Source organism: Arachis ipaensis, chromosome B10, assembly GCF_000816755.2.
Source record: "Arachis ipaensis cultivar K30076 chromosome B10, Araip1.1, whole genome shotgun sequence".
NCBI lineage: Eukaryota > Viridiplantae > Streptophyta > Magnoliopsida > Fabales > Fabaceae > Arachis > Arachis ipaensis.
In genome coordinates, this window is record NC_029794.2 from 127,483,384 (window position 1) to 127,505,148 (window position 21,765).

Below are 21,765 nucleotides of genomic sequence, written 5' to 3' on the forward strand. Positions count from 1 at the left end.
ATATCACAGTTGTATCCGAGATATGATTCGCAGACACCCTATCACAACACGAGGTCAGTACACTCGAGATGTGGCCATTTTGGATAATGACCTTCAATACTCGAGACGTGACTAAGGATGTATTTTGATAATTTTTTCAATGTTTATTTATTTTGGTAAATACTATATTTATTTAATTTAAATAAAAAAAATCCCCCCTAGCAATGCTGAGTTATTAAATGGGAAAAAAATGACTACATTCTAAACAAAATATTGACTGTTTATACATTTTCTTTTATTTAGTATTTAGATGATGTTTAGAAAGGTTAATAGCTAGTGTTTAGAAAGATTTGGGTGTTAACGTAGTCTTTAAATGATGTTTTTATACAAAAATACAAAGTGCATTACTGAAGTACTGAACTGAATAGTATCTTAAAAGATAAGTACTTGTGATCATGAAATAGAAAGCTGCTAACACCAAACTCAAACATTAGGTCTATATAATATATTATCATCATGATTTTATATGTAAGTTGAGAACAAGAAAGCCAAAGAGAACACATTTAATATAGGGAAACAATTCTTCAAAGCTCAAGAAATCACAGTAACAGCCAAAACACACTGAAAAGTGACACAATAATGGGCCAACCCTTTATTTAGTAGAGAACTATGGGATGACCTCCATTCACAAAGTGACCACAGGTATTTTGATTTAATCATCACCATAGCGATGATGATGCCTGTTGCGATGCTTCTTCTTCTCATCATCATCATCATCAGAGTCATCTCCCTGCAATGGTGGGAAATGAACACAAGATTAATATGAATTTGAATCGAAAAAAACTGTATTTAGAAAATGTCAATGCTTCAAATTATTAGGAAGCATTTTAAAATGCAGATAACTTGGATAGGGAAAATCACTTCATATAAAGGTGGACATTGTTTGCCAATACTAGATATAATTTTGAACCCAACTATACCAAGGAATTAGTTCCAAGCACAATCCAACCTTCATGGAATTTTAACAAATGATGCTAGATCCAGAACACAAAATTCAATTGACCTGTATATGTTTTGCAAAAAACATCCAGGGGAGAACTCGACGAATACACATATAGATGCCTTGCACCATTACATGTACAGATTTCCATCATGTATACACTAAAAGGTTCCAAATAAGGTATAGCACTTCAGTGTATGAGTAAACTAATAATGCGAACAGCAGGTATTACTATTTTACAAAAGAAAATCGGGAAATTTCATAATTGAAGTTAAATAATTTATTCAAACAGAGAAAAGTTAATAAAGAAAGTTTGAAGAGAATTAGAGGTCACTATATGATCACAATTGGAGGTTTTGAAGTTTGAACTACAAAGATCAAGGGTTCATCTAAAGTATTAATCATCTAAACAGAGCAGAAAATGAGAAAATACAACCCATTCCTCCATTATAGTATCTCATATTCTCATATCTGCCTGAAAAGGTACAAGGGAATAAAGAAGGTAAAATCTAAATAAATGTATATCCGAGTCTTGAAATTGAATACAAAACCACTTAAATTTACGGTGACCGGTTGGGATTACTGCTGCTTTTCAAAAGCTATAGCAGTTATGTTTGGTAATACAAAGCAAAAGTTACCTTCAATAAATAAGCATAAGCTACAGAAAATAGTATTTGGTGAAATTGCTAAAATTATTTAGACTTTTTAATTATGAAAGCACAACAAGAACAAGTATTGATTATACAGGGAGAATATGAAATGATGAGCACAAAATACTTGCAAAATCCTTCTACTTCATAGGAAACAGGAACAAATTCACACATTCAAGCTCAAAATGCGTTATCATTTCAACCATGGAACAAATACAATATCTAAACTGCGCCATTAAGTTATACAAATCGTTACGAGCTTCTCCAAAAGTGCCACCAAAATATAAACGAACAGCATTACATCAACTAATCAAAGCAATCAACCAACTCCATAGTAACAATGCAGTTAAAGAACAATCTAACTAAAGTTTTGAAACACAAACAATAAAGCAAAACAAGCTCCTATGAGTCTATGAAATTAATAAGCTACATACTAACAAGCTACACTATACAAAGAATTGCAATTATCAGAAAGTTGCAATACATCAAAATTTAAATGTGCAACCAAGTAATTCATGAAATGTGATTGATGACTTACATATTTCTTGCGTCCAAAGCTCTCTTCGCCCTCTTCGCCGCCATAGCTGGGCTTACGGTACCCCTCTTCCTCAGAGCGGCCATAACCATAGCTTGGCTTCTCCTCGTACTCACTCGTCCCATAACTGACATTCTCCTCCTCATTCTTCCTCCCATATTTAGATTCCTGTCTCCGTCCACCACCGTACCCGGATCCATATTCAGATTCCTGTTTCCGGCTGACATCATACCCGGATCCATACTCGGAGGATCCATACTCAGATTCCTGCTTCCTACCACCACCATATCCCGATCCATACTCAGACTCCTGCTTCCTACCACCATAGCCAGAACCATATTCCGACTCCTGCTTGCTACCACCATAACCAGAGCTGTATTGTGACTCTTCCTTCCTACCACCATAACCAGAACCATATTCTGATTCCTCCTTTCTACCACCATAACCTGATCCGTATTCAGATTCTTGCTTCCTACCATAACCTGATCCATACTCAGACTCTTCCTTCCTACCACCATAGCTGGATCCATATTCGGACTCTTGCTTCCTACCATAACCAGATCCATATTCAGACTCTTGTCTGTTACCACCATAGCCAGATCCATATTCAGATTCCTGCTTCCTACCATAGCCGGAACCATATTCAGACTCTTCTTTGTTACCACCATAGCCAGAACCATATCCAGATTCTTGCTTCCTGCCATAACCGGATCCATATTCTGACTCTTCCTTGTTACCACCATAGCCAGAACCATATTCAGATTCTTGCTTCCTACCATAACCGGATCCATATTCAGACTCTTGCTTCCTACCATAGCCGGATCCATATTCAGACTCTTGCTTGTTACCACCATATCCAGATCCGTATTCAGATGCTGGCTTCCTACCATAACCGGATCCGTATCCTGACCCGGAATCCTCATTGTCGGGTCTTCTGCCGTAGTCTGGAGATGGCCGATCATAACCCGATCCTCCGGTGTATCCAGAGGCTCCGCCGGCGGGGGCAGGACGGGGCTTAGGGCGGGCATAGCTGCTGTACTCGGTGGCTTGGGCCTCGTCACCGTAAGCGGAGGGTTCGGAGTTAGAGGAGTATTGAGGGCGATCGTAGTCGAAGGCCTCGGAGGAACCGGAGATTGGGTAGCAGGTCTCATCGGAGGGAGGGAAGGGACGGCCATAGGTGAGGCTGATGTCGTAGCCGCCGCCGTAAGGGGTGGGATCGTACTCGTCCCAGTCGTCGACGGTGTCGTCGCCGCTGCGTCTTCTTCCACTGAGGTACGACATTGTGTTTGTTGATCAGATCGGTTCTTTCTCTCTCAGGACAAATGGAACGATGATTGTGGATAGAAGAAGAATGAGTGGGATTTTATTGAATTGATTTTGATTGATTGAAAGCGGAAACAATGGAGCGAAGGTTCAGGATAACGAGATCGATGAAACGACATCGACATTAACGTTTTGTATACATTAATTGTAGTTAAATGTTAAAACGTGATTAGGCATTATTAATTTATTATAATTAAGCCATTCCTACATAAGATCAAGGTTCTGAAAATTAAACCGATCATCGAACTATTTTATTTATTGGTTTATTAGTTTATAAATTTAATTGGTTCGATTATAATTAAATCGAAAAAATTGTTTTATAAGAAAATAATAAATAAAATATAAATAAACACACCAAAATTATAATCAATTTATAAACTCAGTTTTTTTTAAAACACTCTTAAAATATGTTTTCAAACACTTTTGTCGAGTTAAACCCTAAAGTGGTCCCTGAGATTCACAAAATACACCGATTTAGTCCCTGACTTTCCAATTGCACTAATTACGTCCTCCAGATTGCAAAAAATGCATCAACGTAGTCCCTCTCGAATTTTCCATTCATATTGCTTGCAGGCGGGAGTGACGAGGATGGGAAACGCCGTCGTATTGGCAATCATTCCTCTCCCGCTCCTTCTCGTGCTTCTCCCTCTTCAACCTCTCTTCCCTCAACTCCTCCAAAGTCTTCCTCTCATTCTTCTTCTTGTTCTCATTCTTCACTTCCCCATCACTATCATCCCCACCGCCCTTCTCATCGGCGCCATTACAAATCTCAAGATACCAAGGCATCTTCACATCCTTCCCTGCTACCCCATACCCTAACCTATACTTCTCATCCTTGGGACCCACCACCACCCCGGAGGACTTCCCTTCTTCTTTCTTCATCCTCTTCTCCTTCTTCCACCCTTCCCTTTCCCCTAACAACTCCTTCCTCTTCTCGATTTCTCGTACAAGATCGAAAATCTTAATCCCCTCGAACAAGTTAATATGTCTGTTGTCACCCGAATTCTTCAATTCCGGTTCTTCTTCTTCTTCCTCCCCCTTCTTTTCCTCTGCCTTGGCCTTAACGAGAGGAGCCAAACGCTTGGCGGTGCAGAAGGGCTCGAGGCGGAGCTCGGCGTCGCGCTTTCTGACCTCGTCGCACTTGATCTACTCGTCTTTGGCGGCTTGCTCCTCGTCGCGGCAGACCTTTTCCCTGTTCTCGTAGTTGTAGACGTTCCACCGCTTCTGCGGGAGAATGTTGAGGCCGCCATGGCCTCCCATTTTAGGTGGCTTAATGATTTACCTTGCTGAGGTTGGAGATTATTGGCTGTGAAATTTGTAATATCGATGAACTATGAGCTTGAGAATTCTGAAAAGCCTAAGACGATACTGTAAGGGGCTAAATAGTGATAGTACAAAGTAACCTATGCCAAATCAATATGATCCTTCTTCTCTGTCTTCAATTTGTGTCACCTTTCCATGTGGCTTCCTGCAACCAAGGAGATGGAAGGTGAAAAAAATTCAATGCCGGAAGAACAAGAACAAAAAAAATTAAGAAATTACTTAAGCAAATTAACAAATGAATACAACGTAGCAAGAACACAGCAAAGAGAGGACTCACCTACTAGAATTTCGGCGAGAACGGCGAGAAGCAAAGCAACACAGAAAGACTGCGAGAAGTACCGTAATAGGCAAGAACTACCAGCATCACGGTGAGGAGGGTAAGAAGTTGCTCGGCCAACACGGATAGAAGGGGACGGCAACTATAGAGTTGGGGATGATGGCTTGGGTCTACAGCGTGGCAATCATTCGCCACGTCACTCCCGCCGACAAGAAATATGAACGGAAAATTCAAGAGGGACCACATTGATGCATTTTTTGGAATCTGGAGGACGTAATTAGTGCAATTGGGAAGTTAGGGACTAAATCGATGCATTTTGTGAATCTCAGGGACTACTTTGGGGTTTAACTCCACTTTTGTCATCATCATTTTTAGCTTTACACTCATCACTCAATTAAAAAATCCACAACCCTAATCCTCTATGATTTTTTTGGAAAAATAAGATCCCATTCAAGAAGGAAACCATAGCTATAAGTAATTGAGAATATTTGTGAGACTCAGCACCAAGACATAGAACAAGTATACATATAGAGCAGTACCAAACAATCCAATTCTCAATTACATAAATCATAAATAAAAGGGTGCCTAAATATCCACAGAATCAATCAAATTCAGCATTAAAAGCATCAAAAACCAAATTTTGCGGTTAAAGAATGAAGTAAAAAACATTAGAAATGAGAGTGGCTTGAACTACCGTCTTCTGCATCAGAAAAATACACTACCATCATCATAATCACTCCTAAGACCTCCAACAACAGCGTCATCTTCATGATTTTCTTGCTCTAAATCAATAACATGGGACATCTGCTGTTTGTTAATTTTTTGAAAGCATCAATTTGATTTAAAATTAAAACATAGCAACAAATAATCACCCTAAAATCTGAAATCAATAAATCTATCAACAAAAATTAAAAAATAGCATGCTCAAAAATTAAAAAACAGCAGCAGTAGAGTAACAAATCCATTTTTAGCAATAATTTCGACAACAACATAAAATTAATTTCTTTGATTGATTTCACATCCAGAAAATCACTAATCAGATTCAGAACAGAATCAATAAAAATAACAATACAATCCAATTACAATATCGCAGCAACCCACTACCCAATAATCTCAACAAACAACATCTAAACAATTAATCATGCTTCAAGCAAACAGTTTTTCAATAATTAATCATGCTTCAGTCTTCAAGCAATCAGCTTCAACAATTAATCATGCTTAAAGCAATCAGCTTCAACAATTAATCATTTAATAATGCTTCAAATGGGTGTTGACCCAGTCTATATACGAATGGTGTTGCTGAATGAAATGATGAATGTAGAAATAACAATTATCATACTTCAAGTAATAACAATAAGGTTTAGACGTTAGAACCAACAATTAATCATACTTCAACAATTATTATTACAACAAATTAGATTTATACCTAGGGTTAGTGGAAGACAGGGAAGAATGCAGAGCTGGCAGCGACAGGGACAGTGGCTGGGGTGGAAGGGTCGAACAGAGCTGGCACCGGCGGGAAGACACTCGCGAAGACAACTGGCGTTGGCGGTGGCTACAATTTTGACGGCTAAAAGGAAAGCTGGCTGCGCGAATGGAAAGCTGGCTGAAAGAAACTTGCGACGGTGGGTGACTACCACGGACCTTGTGACAGCGACGGTGGCTGGACGAAGGTGAGAGTGAGAGGTGGAGATTGGAGATGTGGGAATTGATAGCGAGAGGTGAGAGTGGAGGGCTGGAGGGGAGGCTCGAGAGTGGGTCTGTGCTCTGGGTGTCTGGGTGAAAGACTAGGGTTCTTTTTTTGGAGCCAAGTCAAAACACAACGTTTGGCAAAGTTTCAAAAATTGGCCGGGTCACGGTTCGATTCGACCGATCGATTCGACGGTCCAATTCCAATTTTTGGATTTGACGGTTTTGTCTTCTGCCCGAACCGTATTTGCTAACAGTTTTTGGTTCGACCGGTTCGAATCGATTTTCAGAACATTGGTTAAAATACAAAATACACATTAAAATAAACTAAATGACATATATATTTATAATGTATTTATAAACAAATATAAAGTAATTGATTTTAATAATTGATTTCAGTGCATTAATAATATTTTGAAAAAATAACTATTTGTACCTATAAACTTTACAAACACGGACAAAAATACCCATCAAACAAAGAAACTAACGTTGTATTCATAAAAGATGGGTTCTGTACGACAAAAATACCCAAACCCTAATTTTTTGTTGATTTTTTAATAAAATTCCTAAATTGTCCTTCTCTTTATCTTCAACCTCCATAGCCTATTCTCTCTTTCTCTCTCTCCCTCTCTTTGAATTCAAATTCCATTCTCAATGTCACATAATTAACACTCCAACAAAGTAAGACACAGATACTCTAGATCTGCTAGTGGAGAAAGATGATGGCACCCCAATAGTAGTAACAAAGGGGAAGGTGGATGACGCAAGCCTATATATATATATATATATCCACCATTAGAAGTTAGGAACAACATCAATACAAAAACAAGAACATTCAAAAAATCAGAACAAACCAAACTAAAGACATCAGAAAAGAACCATAAGACAACCAACCAACCAAACCCCAGCTGCAGAACAATGAGTCCTTCCCGTTCAGTGGCGGCAACCTTATTACCACTGCCTAGAACCCCTTGTGGCAACTCTGGCACCGCAGGGTGCACTCCTCGTAAACCCTGGGTACTCATACATAACGTAGCAGTAAGCACACAAAGTCCAAAAACTCGACTCTATTGCTACCGCGTCGTTCGAGGCCGCAACAACAGCCATTCGAGTTTGCCGAGCTAACTCGGCCGCTGTCTGATTCTGCACATACTGGTGATGGTGGTGGTGCTGCTGCTGAGTCACGGCCGACACTGGAGGAGGAGTGGAGGTGAGTAACCAAAGGTCTGCGTCGTACGTGGCCTTCTTGGCGAGGTTGGAGAGGATGAATCAGGCATCGTGGATGAGGGAGAAGGCGTGTGCGGTGAAGGTGAAAGGGTTACAATGAAGGTCAAGGAGGAGGGCAAGACAGTGGTACTAAGCGGCGATGTGGTCGAGGAGATGGTGGTGAAAGTTTGGAAAATTTGAAAATTTTGAGAAGAAGAAACAGTGGTCATGGGAGACATAGAGAAGCTCAAAGAAACAGAAAGAGAAAGAGAGTTGAGGTTGAAGATAAAGGAGGGCAACTTGGGAATTTATTAAAAAGTCAATACAAAATTAGGGTTTGGGTATTTTTGTCATACGAAACCCTTCTTTTATCGGTACAACATTAGTTTTCTTGTTTGATGGGTACTTTTGTCAGCGTTCGCAAAGTTTATGAGTACAAATGGTTGTTTTTCCATAATATTTTTTATTGATTTTTTATCTATTTACTATTATTTTAAGACCTAATTAACAAATTGTCACTGTTTTAAAAATATATTATCTAGCTACTATTTTGTCACAATAACAACTGTTTTTTTTTTTTTGCGTTACTGACTTAAACACGCTAAACTGGTTCTCGAGCTCAAAGGGAAACCTCTAAATTTGATGGCTCTTAGTCACCTACCATACAAAAAAGTCAAATCAACTAGTGATTTTCACACAGAACACACCACGTGTGAAAACGGTGTGGATAAAGTAAGAAGCTTGTAGCGCATTAGTGTCCCATCCCATCCCTGTTAACTTAAGGAGAACCTCATTTCTCTTCTCATTTTATTATTTTTGCTTTTCTCTAAAAAATTCATTTTATTTTTGGATAACATGTGTTTTAAGGTAAGTTAAGAATTAATATTGGTCAAAAAAATCTTTTTGGTTAACAACTATAATCATCTGACAACTATAATCATTTGACTATAACACTGTGATAGTGGTGCAAAAATTTGTAACTTTGGAAAGCCATGGTCCAGATCTGCATAACATAATGATGTGAAGTTAAAGGACTTGCAATCATTATTTCATGCTTTGAGGAGCCCAAAGAGATTCTATAGCCTGACATCTATATGTAGATGGATCATAAAAAAAAGCTGAAAATGGAACAGGAATCATTGTTAAAAATGACGAAGGAACTCAGATAGAGCTCTTGCTAAAATTTGAGTTTTCAGCTTTCAAAAATCAAGCAGAATATGAAGTCATGCTTGCTGGCTTGAGGCTAGCCAAATAAGTTGGGGCTGCAAAAATTATAGTGTTTAGCAACTCTCAGGAAATAACTTCTCAGATAAATAAGAATTATCAAGTCAAAGATTCCAACATGAAGAAGTACGTAGAAAAAATACTAGAACAATTAGCTCAATTTCAGGAAGTAGAGGTCAGGCACATAACTCAGAAATTAAATAGTCGAGCTAATGCCCTCTCCATATTGGTCAGCACCAAGCCAGGGGACAACAATAAGAGTCTAATTCAGAAAACTCTCTACACCCCATCAGTAATCAAAGAAGTTGACAAGTCGGACGCATTAACAATCACAAATCTGAATTTAGGGTGGATGACCCCTATCGTCGAATACCTCAAATTTGATGTCCTCTCTAAAAAGGAAAAAGAGGCAAGGAGACTCATAAGAGAATCCCAGAACTATACTCTTGTCCACGATGTACTTTATAAAAGAGGAATCTCCACACCCTTACTGAAGTGCATCCCGACCTCGTCGACAAAAGAAGTCTTAGAAGAAGTCCATAATGGTATTTGTGGAAATCACTCGGGAGCTAGGTCACTAGTTAAGAAGGTCTTGCGAGCAGATTTCTACTGGCCGACCTTACAAAGGAAAGCGGCCGACTTTGATAAGAAATGCCAACTCTGTTAAAAACATGCTAATTTCCATGTGTCACCACCAGAAGAGCTTATCAGCATCACCTCACCTTTTCTATTCATAAAATGGAGCCTAGATTTACTCGGACCATTTCCTCAAGCACCCGGAAAGGTGAAATACCTCATAGTCGGGATTGATTATTTTACTAAGTGGGTTAAGGCGGAATGCCTGACAACTATCACGACCAAAAGAAGTCAGAAATTCCTCTACAAGAACATTGTTATCCGGTTTGGAGTTCCATACTCCATCACTACGGACAATAGTACCCAGTTTACCAACTCAACCTTTAAAAGTTTGGTGGCAAGCTTCAAGATTAAGCTTCAATTCACGTCGATAGAGTACCCTCAGACCAATGGACAAGCAGAAGCTGCGAATAAAGTCATACTGGCCGGGTTCAAGTGAAGATTATGGTGCACAAATTCCCACACTTTCGTACAACTGAACCAGCAAGTGCACTGGGTCGTCCAAGTAATACCTGAGCGAGTCAGGGTCGATCCCACGGGGATTGTATTTTGAAGCAGCTATGGTTATCTTGCAGATCTTAATCAGGGGAATAAGAGATGTAGGTATGTTTGTTTAATTGCATAAAAGAGATAAAGAGAAAAAGGGTACTTAGAACTCAAAAGTCGTATAAAATATGATAAGAAGGTGATTAAAGCTTGGAGATACTTTGTCCTTCTGGATTAACTCTGATCTTACTGTCTTCTACAATTGTGAATGATTTCTTCTATGGCAAGCTGTATGTGATTGACGCTGGTTTGAGCAGCCGCCAATTCTCCTCCAGATCTGAACCCCAGGGTTAGTGCGGATCCATTCTGATTGAGGGTGAAGCTCCTGCAGTCTATTCTCTTTAATGATCCTACTCAAAATATCACAGACAAGGTCAGATCTTCTGGATCAGAGAATGCTGCACGTTTGGGTTCTAGCCTCTACCACAGAGACCCTAATCTCCCCGTACTTCGGCAGAACTGGTGTCTCGAGAAGTCCCTAACGAAGTCATGGATTAGTCGTCTAAGAGATGTATAATCAAGCTGGTAGTTCATCATTGTCCGATGAAAGACTCACTCTGAACCCATGTAGAATGTGATAACCTTATGCCAGTTCAACGCATTCATATTGATGAAGAACGAAAATACATCTTAGAATAGAAAATCAAACATAAATTGAGAAAGAACAGTAGTACTTTTATTAATCCATAAAATTCAGCAGGGCTCCTCCCCTCAACCTAGGAGGTTTAGAAACTCATACTGATAGAAAATACAATCATAAACAAAATATGGCTTAAAATCCTCTATAATTATGTAAAAAATCCCTTAAATACTAAACTAATGACTAAGGATTACATAAGAAAGGTAAAACAGTCTTTTTAGTGCTAAAATCCACTTCTGGGGCCCACTTGGTGAGTGTTTGGGCTGAACTTTGATGAGATCTACGTGCTAGAAGGCCTCTAGGGTGTTGAACGCTGGCTAGGGGGTCCTCTTTGGGCATTTGGACGCTGGTCTCCTCCTTGTGGGCGCTGGACGCCTGGACTGGGGCAAGAGGCTGGCGTTGAACGCCAGTTTTGGACCTTCTATTCTGAAGCAAAGTATAGACCATTATACATTGATGGAAAGCTCTGGAAGTTAGCTTTTCATAGTCGTTGAGACTGCTCCATTTGAACCTGTAGCTCTAGAAAAACTCTTTCTAGTGTAAGGAGGTCAGATCCGCACAGCATCTGCAATGCTTTCTCTGTCTCTGAATCAGACTTTTGCTCTAGCTCCTCAATTTCAGCCAGAAAATACCTGAAATTGCGCAAAAACACACAAAATCATAGTAGACTCCAAAAATGTGAATTTAACACTAAAACCTATGAAAACTTAATAAAAATTAAACAAAACATGCTAAAAATAATATATGAAAATAATGGCAAAAAGTGGATAAAATATCCGCTCATCAGACTACAAGATGCAAAGGGTGCATGGGCCGAAGAGCTTCCTCAAGTCTTGTGGGGATATTAGATAAATCTCTATTCAACAACCGAAAAATCTCCATTCTGACTTGCTTACAGCATAGAAGCCATGATTCTCATAGGGGGCAACGAAGAAAGTCCAAGGGTTAGATTCTACAATGAAGTGGAAAACATCCAAGCTCAAATGGAAGAACTCGATCTCCTTCTAGAAATTCGAGATCAAGCCCGGATAAGGGAGAAAGCATTGAACAAAAGAATGACCACAAGGTATAACAAGAAAGTCATCAGAAGAAACTTTTCCATTAACGACCACATATTGATCCGATATGACATCGGCATACAGAAGTCGGGCGAAGAAAAGTTGGCTGCAAACTGGAAAGGACCTTATAAGATCATTCAAGTCTTGGGAAAGTGTTACTTCAAAGTGTCTGACCTACAAAGAAACGAACTCCCAAGGTTATGGCACACATGTAACATAAAAAGGTACTACAGTTAGAAAGCGAACCTTGTTTCTTGATGTACTTTTTTTTTTTTTGAATTCATGGTTTTTTCTCAAAAAGGATTTTCCTTGAGGGGATTTTAACGAGGCAACATAACAAGGGCTAGAAGTTAGACGTAAAGAAAACTCTTAGTAGCAAATAACACTTGTAAATTATTTTCATTAATGATCATTTATTCTTTATTCCATTGATTGTTCTACCACACGTACTAATTTAAGCTCGAAAAAATGTAAAAATTATTGTCCGACCTAGATGGTCGGCAAGATGAAGCGACAAGGTCCAAATTAGTGTACGAAGTTATATAAGCAGATCGTGGCCTAACTTCATTAAAGCTACTTAAAAGAAAGTTAGTAAAAAATGCGAGTCTAAAATGAATCACAGAAGTAACTTTATAAAATCGACTATTTAAAGTCGGTACTTAACTAATAAAATTTCCCGACTAAGGAAACACATAGTTTCGACCTCGTAAAAGAGTGATCCAACTAAGTATTCAACCTCCACCGGCCGACACCACCAAAACAAATTATTCGACTAAATCAAGTTCAAAAGAGAGTCATCAATAACTTGTCAAAATTTTATCTAAGTCACAAAGCTACAGCAACTCAAACAAATAAAGCGAAGACATTAAAAATATATTTTGTTAAGTCACATAAAAGTTTCCATAAAATAAATTGTGGAAAAAGTTTCCGACGAGCCCAAACAAAAACAAAATATCCATCAACATCTATTACAAAATAGTTTGTTTAAAGACCCATAAACTGGGCCAGAGAATATCAATAAGTTTGTGAGAATAAACTAAGAACATTCTTGTTCACCAGTGGTTAGATCAGCAGCACCTTCATCTTGAGTCGCAGGGAGAGCCTCAGCCAAAGGGTTTGAAGAAGAGGGAAGATCTTCATCCATCCGAGTCGGAAAGCTCTAAGAGATCTCCTCAGTTCGGGCATCTGACGTCTTTGGGTCTCCTGAAGGACTATCATCGTCCATGGGAAGGACTATTTTCCCATCAATCACAACCTTCTCTGAATCAATAGAAGAAAGGTCCACGTCGGGAGCAATAACCTGGAACTGAGCTTTCAAGTTCTCAGTGATTTCATCCATACCTCAGGCCACTGACTCCACAAAGGTGGCATAATCCTCCTTCAACTTGGCGACCTCATCCTTCAAATCTAATTTTTCCCCGAAGACCCGACTATAACTCTCCTCGGCTTTCTTTTTCAAACCCTCTGCCATGGCACACGTAGCCTCAGATTGCTTCTCTCTCTCTCTCTCTCTCTCTCTCTCTCTCTCTCTCTCTCAAGAGAGAGAGAAAGAGAGAGACTTTGACAGATTGGAAATAAGAGCTTCCTTCTCCTTATCCAACTCCTCCTTAACCTCCTTCAAAGATGCCACCTCAGCTCTAAAGTCGGTCAAAACTCACTGAGTGACACCAAGGGGAGTCTCCTCAAGTTGTTTAACAAAGCAGGGCAAATCCGAGCCGTCCGTATACCTCCTCGAGCCAACACAAGAAGATGATTTTTATGGAAACATCATCCATGCTTATAAAATTATGGGGAAGGATGTGCTCCTCAAAATAGGCTACAATGTTAAAACCTTGGTCACACAACTACCAGATTCAAAAGAGGAAGTTGTGTGTTTTTTGGAACTCGGCTCGAGAAAAGGGGGGCACATGAGGAGTAGTTTGAATGTTGGACCCAGTAGGAGGAATAAGAGGAGGAGGTGAAGGTTCAGGAAGAACCTTAATTTGAATGTTTGACGAATACTTTTCAAAGCGCCCAATCCATTAGTCATTCTTGTTACAAAACCAGAAACGAAATCCAGGTTATATAAACTTAATAAATACAAGAGGATATTACAAAATGCAAAGGATTACTACCTAGCTTGGTAAGAACGTAACTCAACTTTCCTAACATAAATTTTTTTGTGTCAAGGTTAGGAGCTTGACTTCAACACTCTTGGAACAGGGCCACTATACACTCCTCTACTTCATCTAAGTCCTCAAGATTGTATTTAATAATATTTGGGAACTCTTCCTAGTACAGACTAAAAATGGCTTCATCTTTTTCACTCAGAAAGAAAGGTTGTACACCCTATGCAGATCAAATCTTGAAAAAATAATTTTTAAAATTATGAAAAGAATCTTCAAAAATACAGAAAACTTTCCTACCTTGAACAGCTCAAAAAGAAATCCAGCCTTATTTTTTTGGAACTAAATGGTTTGGCGAGTTGAAACAGATAAAAAAAATTTTAGAGGATAGTGGCAGATTAAGCTCTCGACTTATTAGTTGATAAATTTTCATAAAACCCCAAGAATTGAGATGAAGTTGAGAAGAGAAACTTTACAGAGATGGAGAATTTCAAACTCAAAATTAGAAAAGGGGAGACTCCCCCTCAACTTAGTAAAAAAACACTCATACACATACATGAAATGACATTCAGACTTGTCAAGTCGGAAAAAGCAAAATCTCTCCTCAGGGTCAGGAATCACAATCTCATGCTTATCCTCACCCCCTCAATCTTTACATAGCCTATGTTGTCTACGGAAAGTTTCGACGTACTCATTATCGACTACGGGGACAATAGAAAAAATAGTAATATCTACTCAGTCTAAGTTGGACAGAACCTTAGAAGACATGTTGAGTATTACTGAGCGAGACATAGAAAGCTATACCTACAAAACAGCAAAAGAAAATCATCACTACAAGTCAGAACACCAGGAACAACAATGTAAATATTCAAACAGTTTGCAAGAAGTCGGCTTATCTTCAACAAAATGGAAGAAACCACCATGACTACTAAACCCTCTGAAGGACAAAGCGATTAATCCATCCTATTGGAATTTGAAATGGTGCCGTTATCAGAACAAAAAATAGCACTATTTGCGGGCATGAAACAAAGCCCACATTCAACGCGAATTCATAAACAGGGGAATAACTTTCAAAGAAAGAAAAAGAACACAGATTATTACTATAAAACAACTAGGAAAATTACTGCAAGAAATTATTTTTTGCACAAACATAAAAAATGATAGTATCAAAAACACATCATCCAGCAAGAAAACATGGTTGCAGAAAATAAAAATAACGAAGGAAAAACCAACCTTGATTGAGGATCGAGTAACGGAATACACACAACAGCAAAGCACGAACGTTCCAAAAGCCTTCAAGCAAGCACAAACGAATATTCCAAATAGAATTCCAAGATAGAGAAATCTTGAGAAGAAGATGGGGCAAAACAATAAAGTCATCCCTCCCATTTAATAATGTGCACGGTTACCAAAGTAATCGAAAGAAACGTGCAAATGATTACGAAAGGACTCAATATTTCAGTTCTATAAAACATGTTGAGTATCCAACTTGACCTTATGAAAGGCGATTTACCCGACGTGATGGAGATCTAGCTTGATCTCTAAAAATGCTTGAGTCCGATCCAACGAAGTTCGGCCTCAAGCAGGAGCACTGTTCATACCTTGACCCACTACTTAGCTAGACCCAAAATGAATAAAGCCCAATCTACAGACATCGAGCGAATCAGCTCTCACCCGACCTCATGAAGGTCGGTCACAACAATACAGGTGCAAATCTACTTATCTAAACAAGTAACCGACTCCTACAGTTTTCCCTATCCCTCTAGAAAGAAAATCTTAACAACCTTCCTAACCAAAGGAAAATATCTACCCACCACCAAAAGGTGGAACCACTCTAAAAAATTATTATTGACTCCATATCTACACTTATAAATATCGTGACACCCTCAGGTATAATTCGAATCCAATCTACTAAAAACCTGCCTAAAACCCTTACTAATTTAAATATCAGAGTCCCTTGTAGGTATCACCCCCCGCCTCCTCATGAGGAACTCGGACAACGGCACTTCGACACCAGTAGACGTCGGACGCTGCCCCAAAAGGAGTTTGGACTTCATGTTCAGGCGCAAAGCAACCTAGTTTTAGGTTACTCTCAGAATAGTTTGGAAGTTCAATTTTTATTTATTTCACAATTAGATATTTATTTTTGGGTAAAGTATACTTTTTGTCCCTAAAATTTACTAAAATTTTTAAAAATACCCCTAAGTTTCAATTTGTTTCAATTTTGTTTCACAAATTTTTTATTTACATCAATTCTACCCCTAAGAATTAACAATGTTCAAATCACTAACAGACGTTAGTGACATGGCAAAAAATGGGTTCTAATGTGGCAACTGGTATTTGAGTCATTTAAAAAAATTAAACAGTAAAAATCCCAACCTAAACCCTAAACTTCTTCTTCTTCTTCTCTCTATAAAAACAAGGAAGAAACCCTAACCCATGACTTCCCAAGGCTCTACATCATCACAAAAAAAAAAAATAGTAGGCGACGACGAATACTTACATGCAGCTGTAGTGAACCCCCTATATTGAGATAGTCGAAGACACTAGAGAATTTCGGTCGGAGATTTTGGGGTTGCGTATACTATGATGTAAGTTTCAGTGCTTTTATTTTGATATGTCTTCATGGGTTTATTCAAGTATTTTTTTTTATGTTGCATATTGGAAAGGAGTGCACTTTCTTTGCTTGCGTACATGGAGTTACAAAAACACAAGAGGCTGACGTTGCAAGATTGAAGATGAGGATTTCTACCTTAAAAGCTAAATTAGCTTATGCTAAATGGAAACTGTTTGTGGGTGTCATCTTTGGTGTTGTAGGTTGGTTTATGGTGCTTTTTATATTTTATTTGTGGGTGAATGATGAAACCTATTTGAGGTTTGGGTATTGATACGTCTAGAACTGTTGAAATTAGCAGAAGTAATAGTAGTGGGGGCATTTGTAATCAGTTTTAAAAGTGTAATCAACTCAAATACTCCTAAAAGGATTAAAATAGTTTGAATTTAAAATTGGCATTAACACACTATTGTCACCAATTATCTTAGATAATACAAATAAACTCAAGTAATGAGAGACGATCTTAACAGTGCATTAATAAAAAATGCATAAAAAGCCATTATATTAGTCATTATCAAAAAATAACATAAGTCATTATCAAGATGATCCCTTAATAACATAAATCATAACCAAGATGATCACTAATTAACAAAAGTCATAATCAAAGTGATCCCTAAATAACATAAGTCATTGGCAAAATAATTCAATAATAAAGAACTCCATAATACTCCATCTATCTTTGTCACACCAATCAACTGTTGTCATCTAACCATCAATCTACTCAATTTTACCCTTTACCACTACAAAATCTATCCATGTGATGAACCCTAATACTGAAATCATTCATTCCTACCATTATAAAAAAATTTTCAAAACAAAGTAACTAATCATTCAAAAAAAAAATAGAGCATGCCCACACGTGACATTTTCATAAAAACAGAGCATTATCAACTGAAACCCTTAATTCCTCACTGCAATAAAATCCTAAATATCAATCAAAAGTGATAAAAACAACCTAAACCCTAATCGTTCAAACAATGCATTTTTAGAATGAAATGGTTGCCTACCTCGTTAGAAATCTTGATCAGAATGGCGCTACCTCGACCTCTCATAATGGTTGTTTCGTTGGCGATCGGTAGCTGGCTGGCTACGTAGGTGTCTCCCTTGTCTCGCAATCGGCGTTCTACTCCATCTTTCTCGCCATCTGCTCCTCGCTGGCGATGAAGGTCTCTGCTCCCTCGTTGTCAAAGAATGAACGGTGTAACAGTTACTCTGAACCCTAGTTAAGAATCGTCGCTCAGTGTCGACGACGTTGCCACCTGCGTCCTCCTGCAACGTCGTCGCTGCGGATTGAAGAGAATGACGCGACGTTCTCCTTCCTCCAAGTCTGTTCGTGTTCGTGTGACTATGTTCTCTGGCTTTGTTTTCTTCGTGGCTAGGGAGAGAAAATCTGATAAATCATTTGAAAAAGGAGAGACAAATGGTTACTCACACAAGGGTATTTTGGGCATTTCACTCTCCTTGTCACATCAGACACCTTATTTTGCCATATCACTAACATCTATTAATGATTTGAACGAGGTTAACTAAAAGAGCAGAATTGATGTGAATCGAAAATTTTTAAAATAAAATTAAAACAAATTAAAATTTATGGATATTTTTAAAATTTTTAGTAAATTTTAGGAACAAAAAATATACTTTATATTTTATTTTTTCAAATAATTTGTGTCAACAAAATTACTAATAACTATTAGTGGTGGAATACCTAATTTAAATTCTTCGGCACTAGGTGTCTAACACCAAATAATTAAAAGGGGAAAAAGAACTTGATGCACTGAAAAGAATTTATTATTATTATAGTTTTCAATCATATACAAAAGGCAAATGAAATCCATAAACTGCATAAAGTCAATAGACCATTATTGGCTGATGAAAGATTGTTGTTGTTGTTGAAAGAGTTTGCTAAGCAGGATTTTCTCTTCATCATGAATTCAGCATGGAATTGCTTATGCATCATAATAATGTATCCAAAACGCAATCGAAAATTGAACACCGTGAACCATGCAATTACTTGCACTCAAGTCATGTTTATAAACTGAAATTACCAAAATAATCATATTATATATATATTTTTAGAGTTAATATTTAAATTGGTGTCTGTCTTAATTTTCTCCTTATAAAATATTTAAAATCCTTATTTCAATTTTACTTAAGGTTTTTAAAAGCATTTTAGAAAGCAAATTGAGATTAAAAACAATTTTCAATTGTCACATTAGATAATCATTAAAGAGTCCAACGTGACCATTATTAATTTATCTCAATATAGCACTAAAAAGTAAAAACATAATTAAAAACTAATAGTGAGTCACAGAGATTAAGTTATAGCTAGAATCAAATTGAATAAATTGAAAATTTAAAAAAATCATATTGAGCTACCAATATAACTTAAAGAACCAATATGAGAATTAGGTCTATGTTTATATAACTCCAAGTTATTATTAGCATAAGGAAAATATATATTCTGCCCAAAACTAAACGAGCAAGTGTTATTAACTTATTATTATAATAATATTTAAAAAAAAGTTAAGATAACAGACCAACCAAGAATATGAATCTCAATATATATTGTGTGTAGTGCGAGTCCTTTAATTTTCTTTAGATTCTCTGCGTTCTCTACAAGCTACTTTCACTGAATAAAAGGCCAGAGAGAATTGTTGAATTTGAAAGAGTTATAGAGCATAGAAGAAGCTACTACAATTAATGGAGGCTTCGCATTCTGTTAAGGTTATAACGGTGTCACAGGACGGAAAAGGAGACTACCGGACGGTGCAGGAGGCGATCGATGCGGTGCCGGTAGGCAACACTCGCCGGACGGTGATCCGGGTGGCCCCGGGAATCTACAGGCAGCCTGTTTATGTGGCGAAGACAAAGAGGTTCATCACGCTTGCCGGCATATTTCTTGAGGACACTGTTCTCACATGGAATAACACTGCTACAAGAATCCAACACCCCAAAGTAATGTTTTTATTTTTTATTTTAATTTTTTTCAAAGTCAGGAGTCTCGAACAGACGACCTCTACATGAATATAGAAAGACTATATCATTTAAGCTATAATTCGTTGGCAGTTTATATTTTTATTTGGTGCATGTAATCATGTGTTATATAATAAATGTATATCCGTACATTTTTTTTTTTCTAAATGAAGTCTAACCAAATTGAATAATAAAATTTGAGTGAGTGACAAATAAAAATAGATTTAGAGAATTTTACTTTAGAGAGGAAAGTGTGATCTTTTACCTTGAATAGTTCCTCTTTCATATTTTTTTTTTGTCTCACTTATAAAATTAATGATGAAAGGTCACACTTTACTCTCTAAAGTGAAATTCAAACTTTAGAAGATTCAAATCCAATAAAAATAATGAGAATAATTTTTATTGATGCTCGATTAAATTAGTTGGATTTAGTTGACAACAAAATTTGTACCTATATATATAGCATTACTCATGCTATATATTTTTTGAGTGAACATTCAAATTAGCTCTATCAATAAAATAAATAAATAACTCTCCAAAAATTTTAAGGCACATTAAAATTGTCCCTCAAATAAGCTTTATTGATGCATATTTTCATTTCAATATAGTATTTATTAAATATTATTCATATTTATGCTCTACATAATATGATTCAGTATACATATAATTAATTATATCTTATCACATAAATAAAAATAAATAATTTTATAACTTTAAAAGTCATTTAAACGTATGAATCTAATTAAATGATTATGATTGTTTTACATTATCATTGCATAAAAAATTAAACTCACACAATAGTAATTAAGAATAATAACAATTTAGCAAACAGTTTGGAGATTAAATCTTAATCGACACATTAAACTTAGGGCAGTAACATAGATACTAGGGATATCAACTATATACTTGTTGGGACATATTTGAATGTCATGCATCCAACAAATCCGTACTATGAGGTTGCAGGGTGAAAAGGTGATAGGAGGAGGAACGTTTGGTTGTGGCAGCACCATTGTGGAAGGTGAAGACTTCATTGCTGAGAACATTACCTTCGAGAATTCTTCCCCTCAGGTAATCACTTTCCTCTGCTTTTAACGAGTAAACTTTTTATCTGAATTTGAATAGAATTTTAATTATAAATATGAAGTTAGTTTGTTTATTATGAAATTTGATTATAATTTATAACAAAAGTGTGAGGTTGTTTTTGGTGGAAGGAAGGGTTCAGGGCAAGCTGTGGCTATGAGAGTAACAGCTGATCGATGTGCTTTCTATAATTGCAGGTTCCTTGGATGGCAGGTCTCTTCACTCTTTTATTTAACTAGTACTTTATACTTTACAAGGTTCTTTATATTTTTTTTTCTTTTTCAAAATTTTGTTTTCTAGTCAAGTTCACATGTTATATTTTTTTTTAATAAAGTATATTTTGTCGATAAAATTTGCTAAAAGTATTAAAAATTTTCAATTTATATCAAATATACTCCTAGCAATAATAATTTTACAAGAATAATATTTAACACAAGCAAATAAATATAATTGTCATGTATTATTATTTGATTGGTCTTAAATTTTTTGAAAAAATAACTCTCAGAGATATATTTGATGCAAATAAAAAAACTTTAGGATAAAATTAAAACAAATAAAATTTGGGAGTATTTTTAAAATTTTTGACAAATTTTAAAAATAAAAATTGTATTTTACCCTATTTTTTTTTAAGAGAGGTTGATTCGTATTTGTAAGTAGAAAATTTTTCATTGATAGAATTAGAACCAATGCTAATGTGTTCTTAAAAAAAAAGAATGCAATATTCTCTAAGAATTAATTTATTATTAAAAGTAAAAGAAGAAGGAAAAATAAAAAAATAAAATATCTTAAATCCTAAATTCTAAATTTTAAAAACTAAATCTTAAATTTTAAATTCTAAATCATAAATCTAAATTATTAATATAAAATATAATAAAAAAAATTAATATTTATTTAATTAACAAGAAAT

General features: G+C 36.7%; 2 protein-coding genes across 3 annotated transcripts in view; one reads left to right on the top strand and one right to left on the bottom strand.

Moving 5' to 3' along the window:
• Positions 449-3,598, bottom strand: LOC107622741 (uncharacterized protein At5g39570). Its single transcript, XM_016324754.2, has 2 exons — positions 2,168-3,598; positions 449-769 (listed from the first exon to the last, which is right to left on the bottom strand). Exons 1-2 carry the CDS (start codon positions 3,443-3,445, stop codon positions 692-694), a joined length of 1,356 nt encoding a protein of 451 aa, XP_016180240.1. The 5' UTR covers positions 3,446-3,598; the 3' UTR covers positions 449-691.
• LOC107621594 (pectinesterase 31-like) overlaps positions 19,420-21,765 on the top strand; it is a 5,188-nt gene continuing 2,842 nt past the window's right edge. Inside the window, exons 1-3 of one of the 2 annotated variants that reach the window (XM_021113812.1) lie at positions 19,420-19,760; positions 20,742-20,846; positions 20,967-21,071. In XM_021113812.1, coding sequence (XP_020969471.1) covers positions 19,506-19,760; positions 20,742-20,846; positions 20,967-21,071 — 465 coding nt within the window. In that variant the 5' untranslated portion in view covers positions 19,420-19,505. The remainder of the gene's footprint in view (positions 19,761-20,741; positions 20,847-20,966; positions 21,072-21,765) is intronic. The other variant, XM_016323627.2, reaches the window with a different exon arrangement.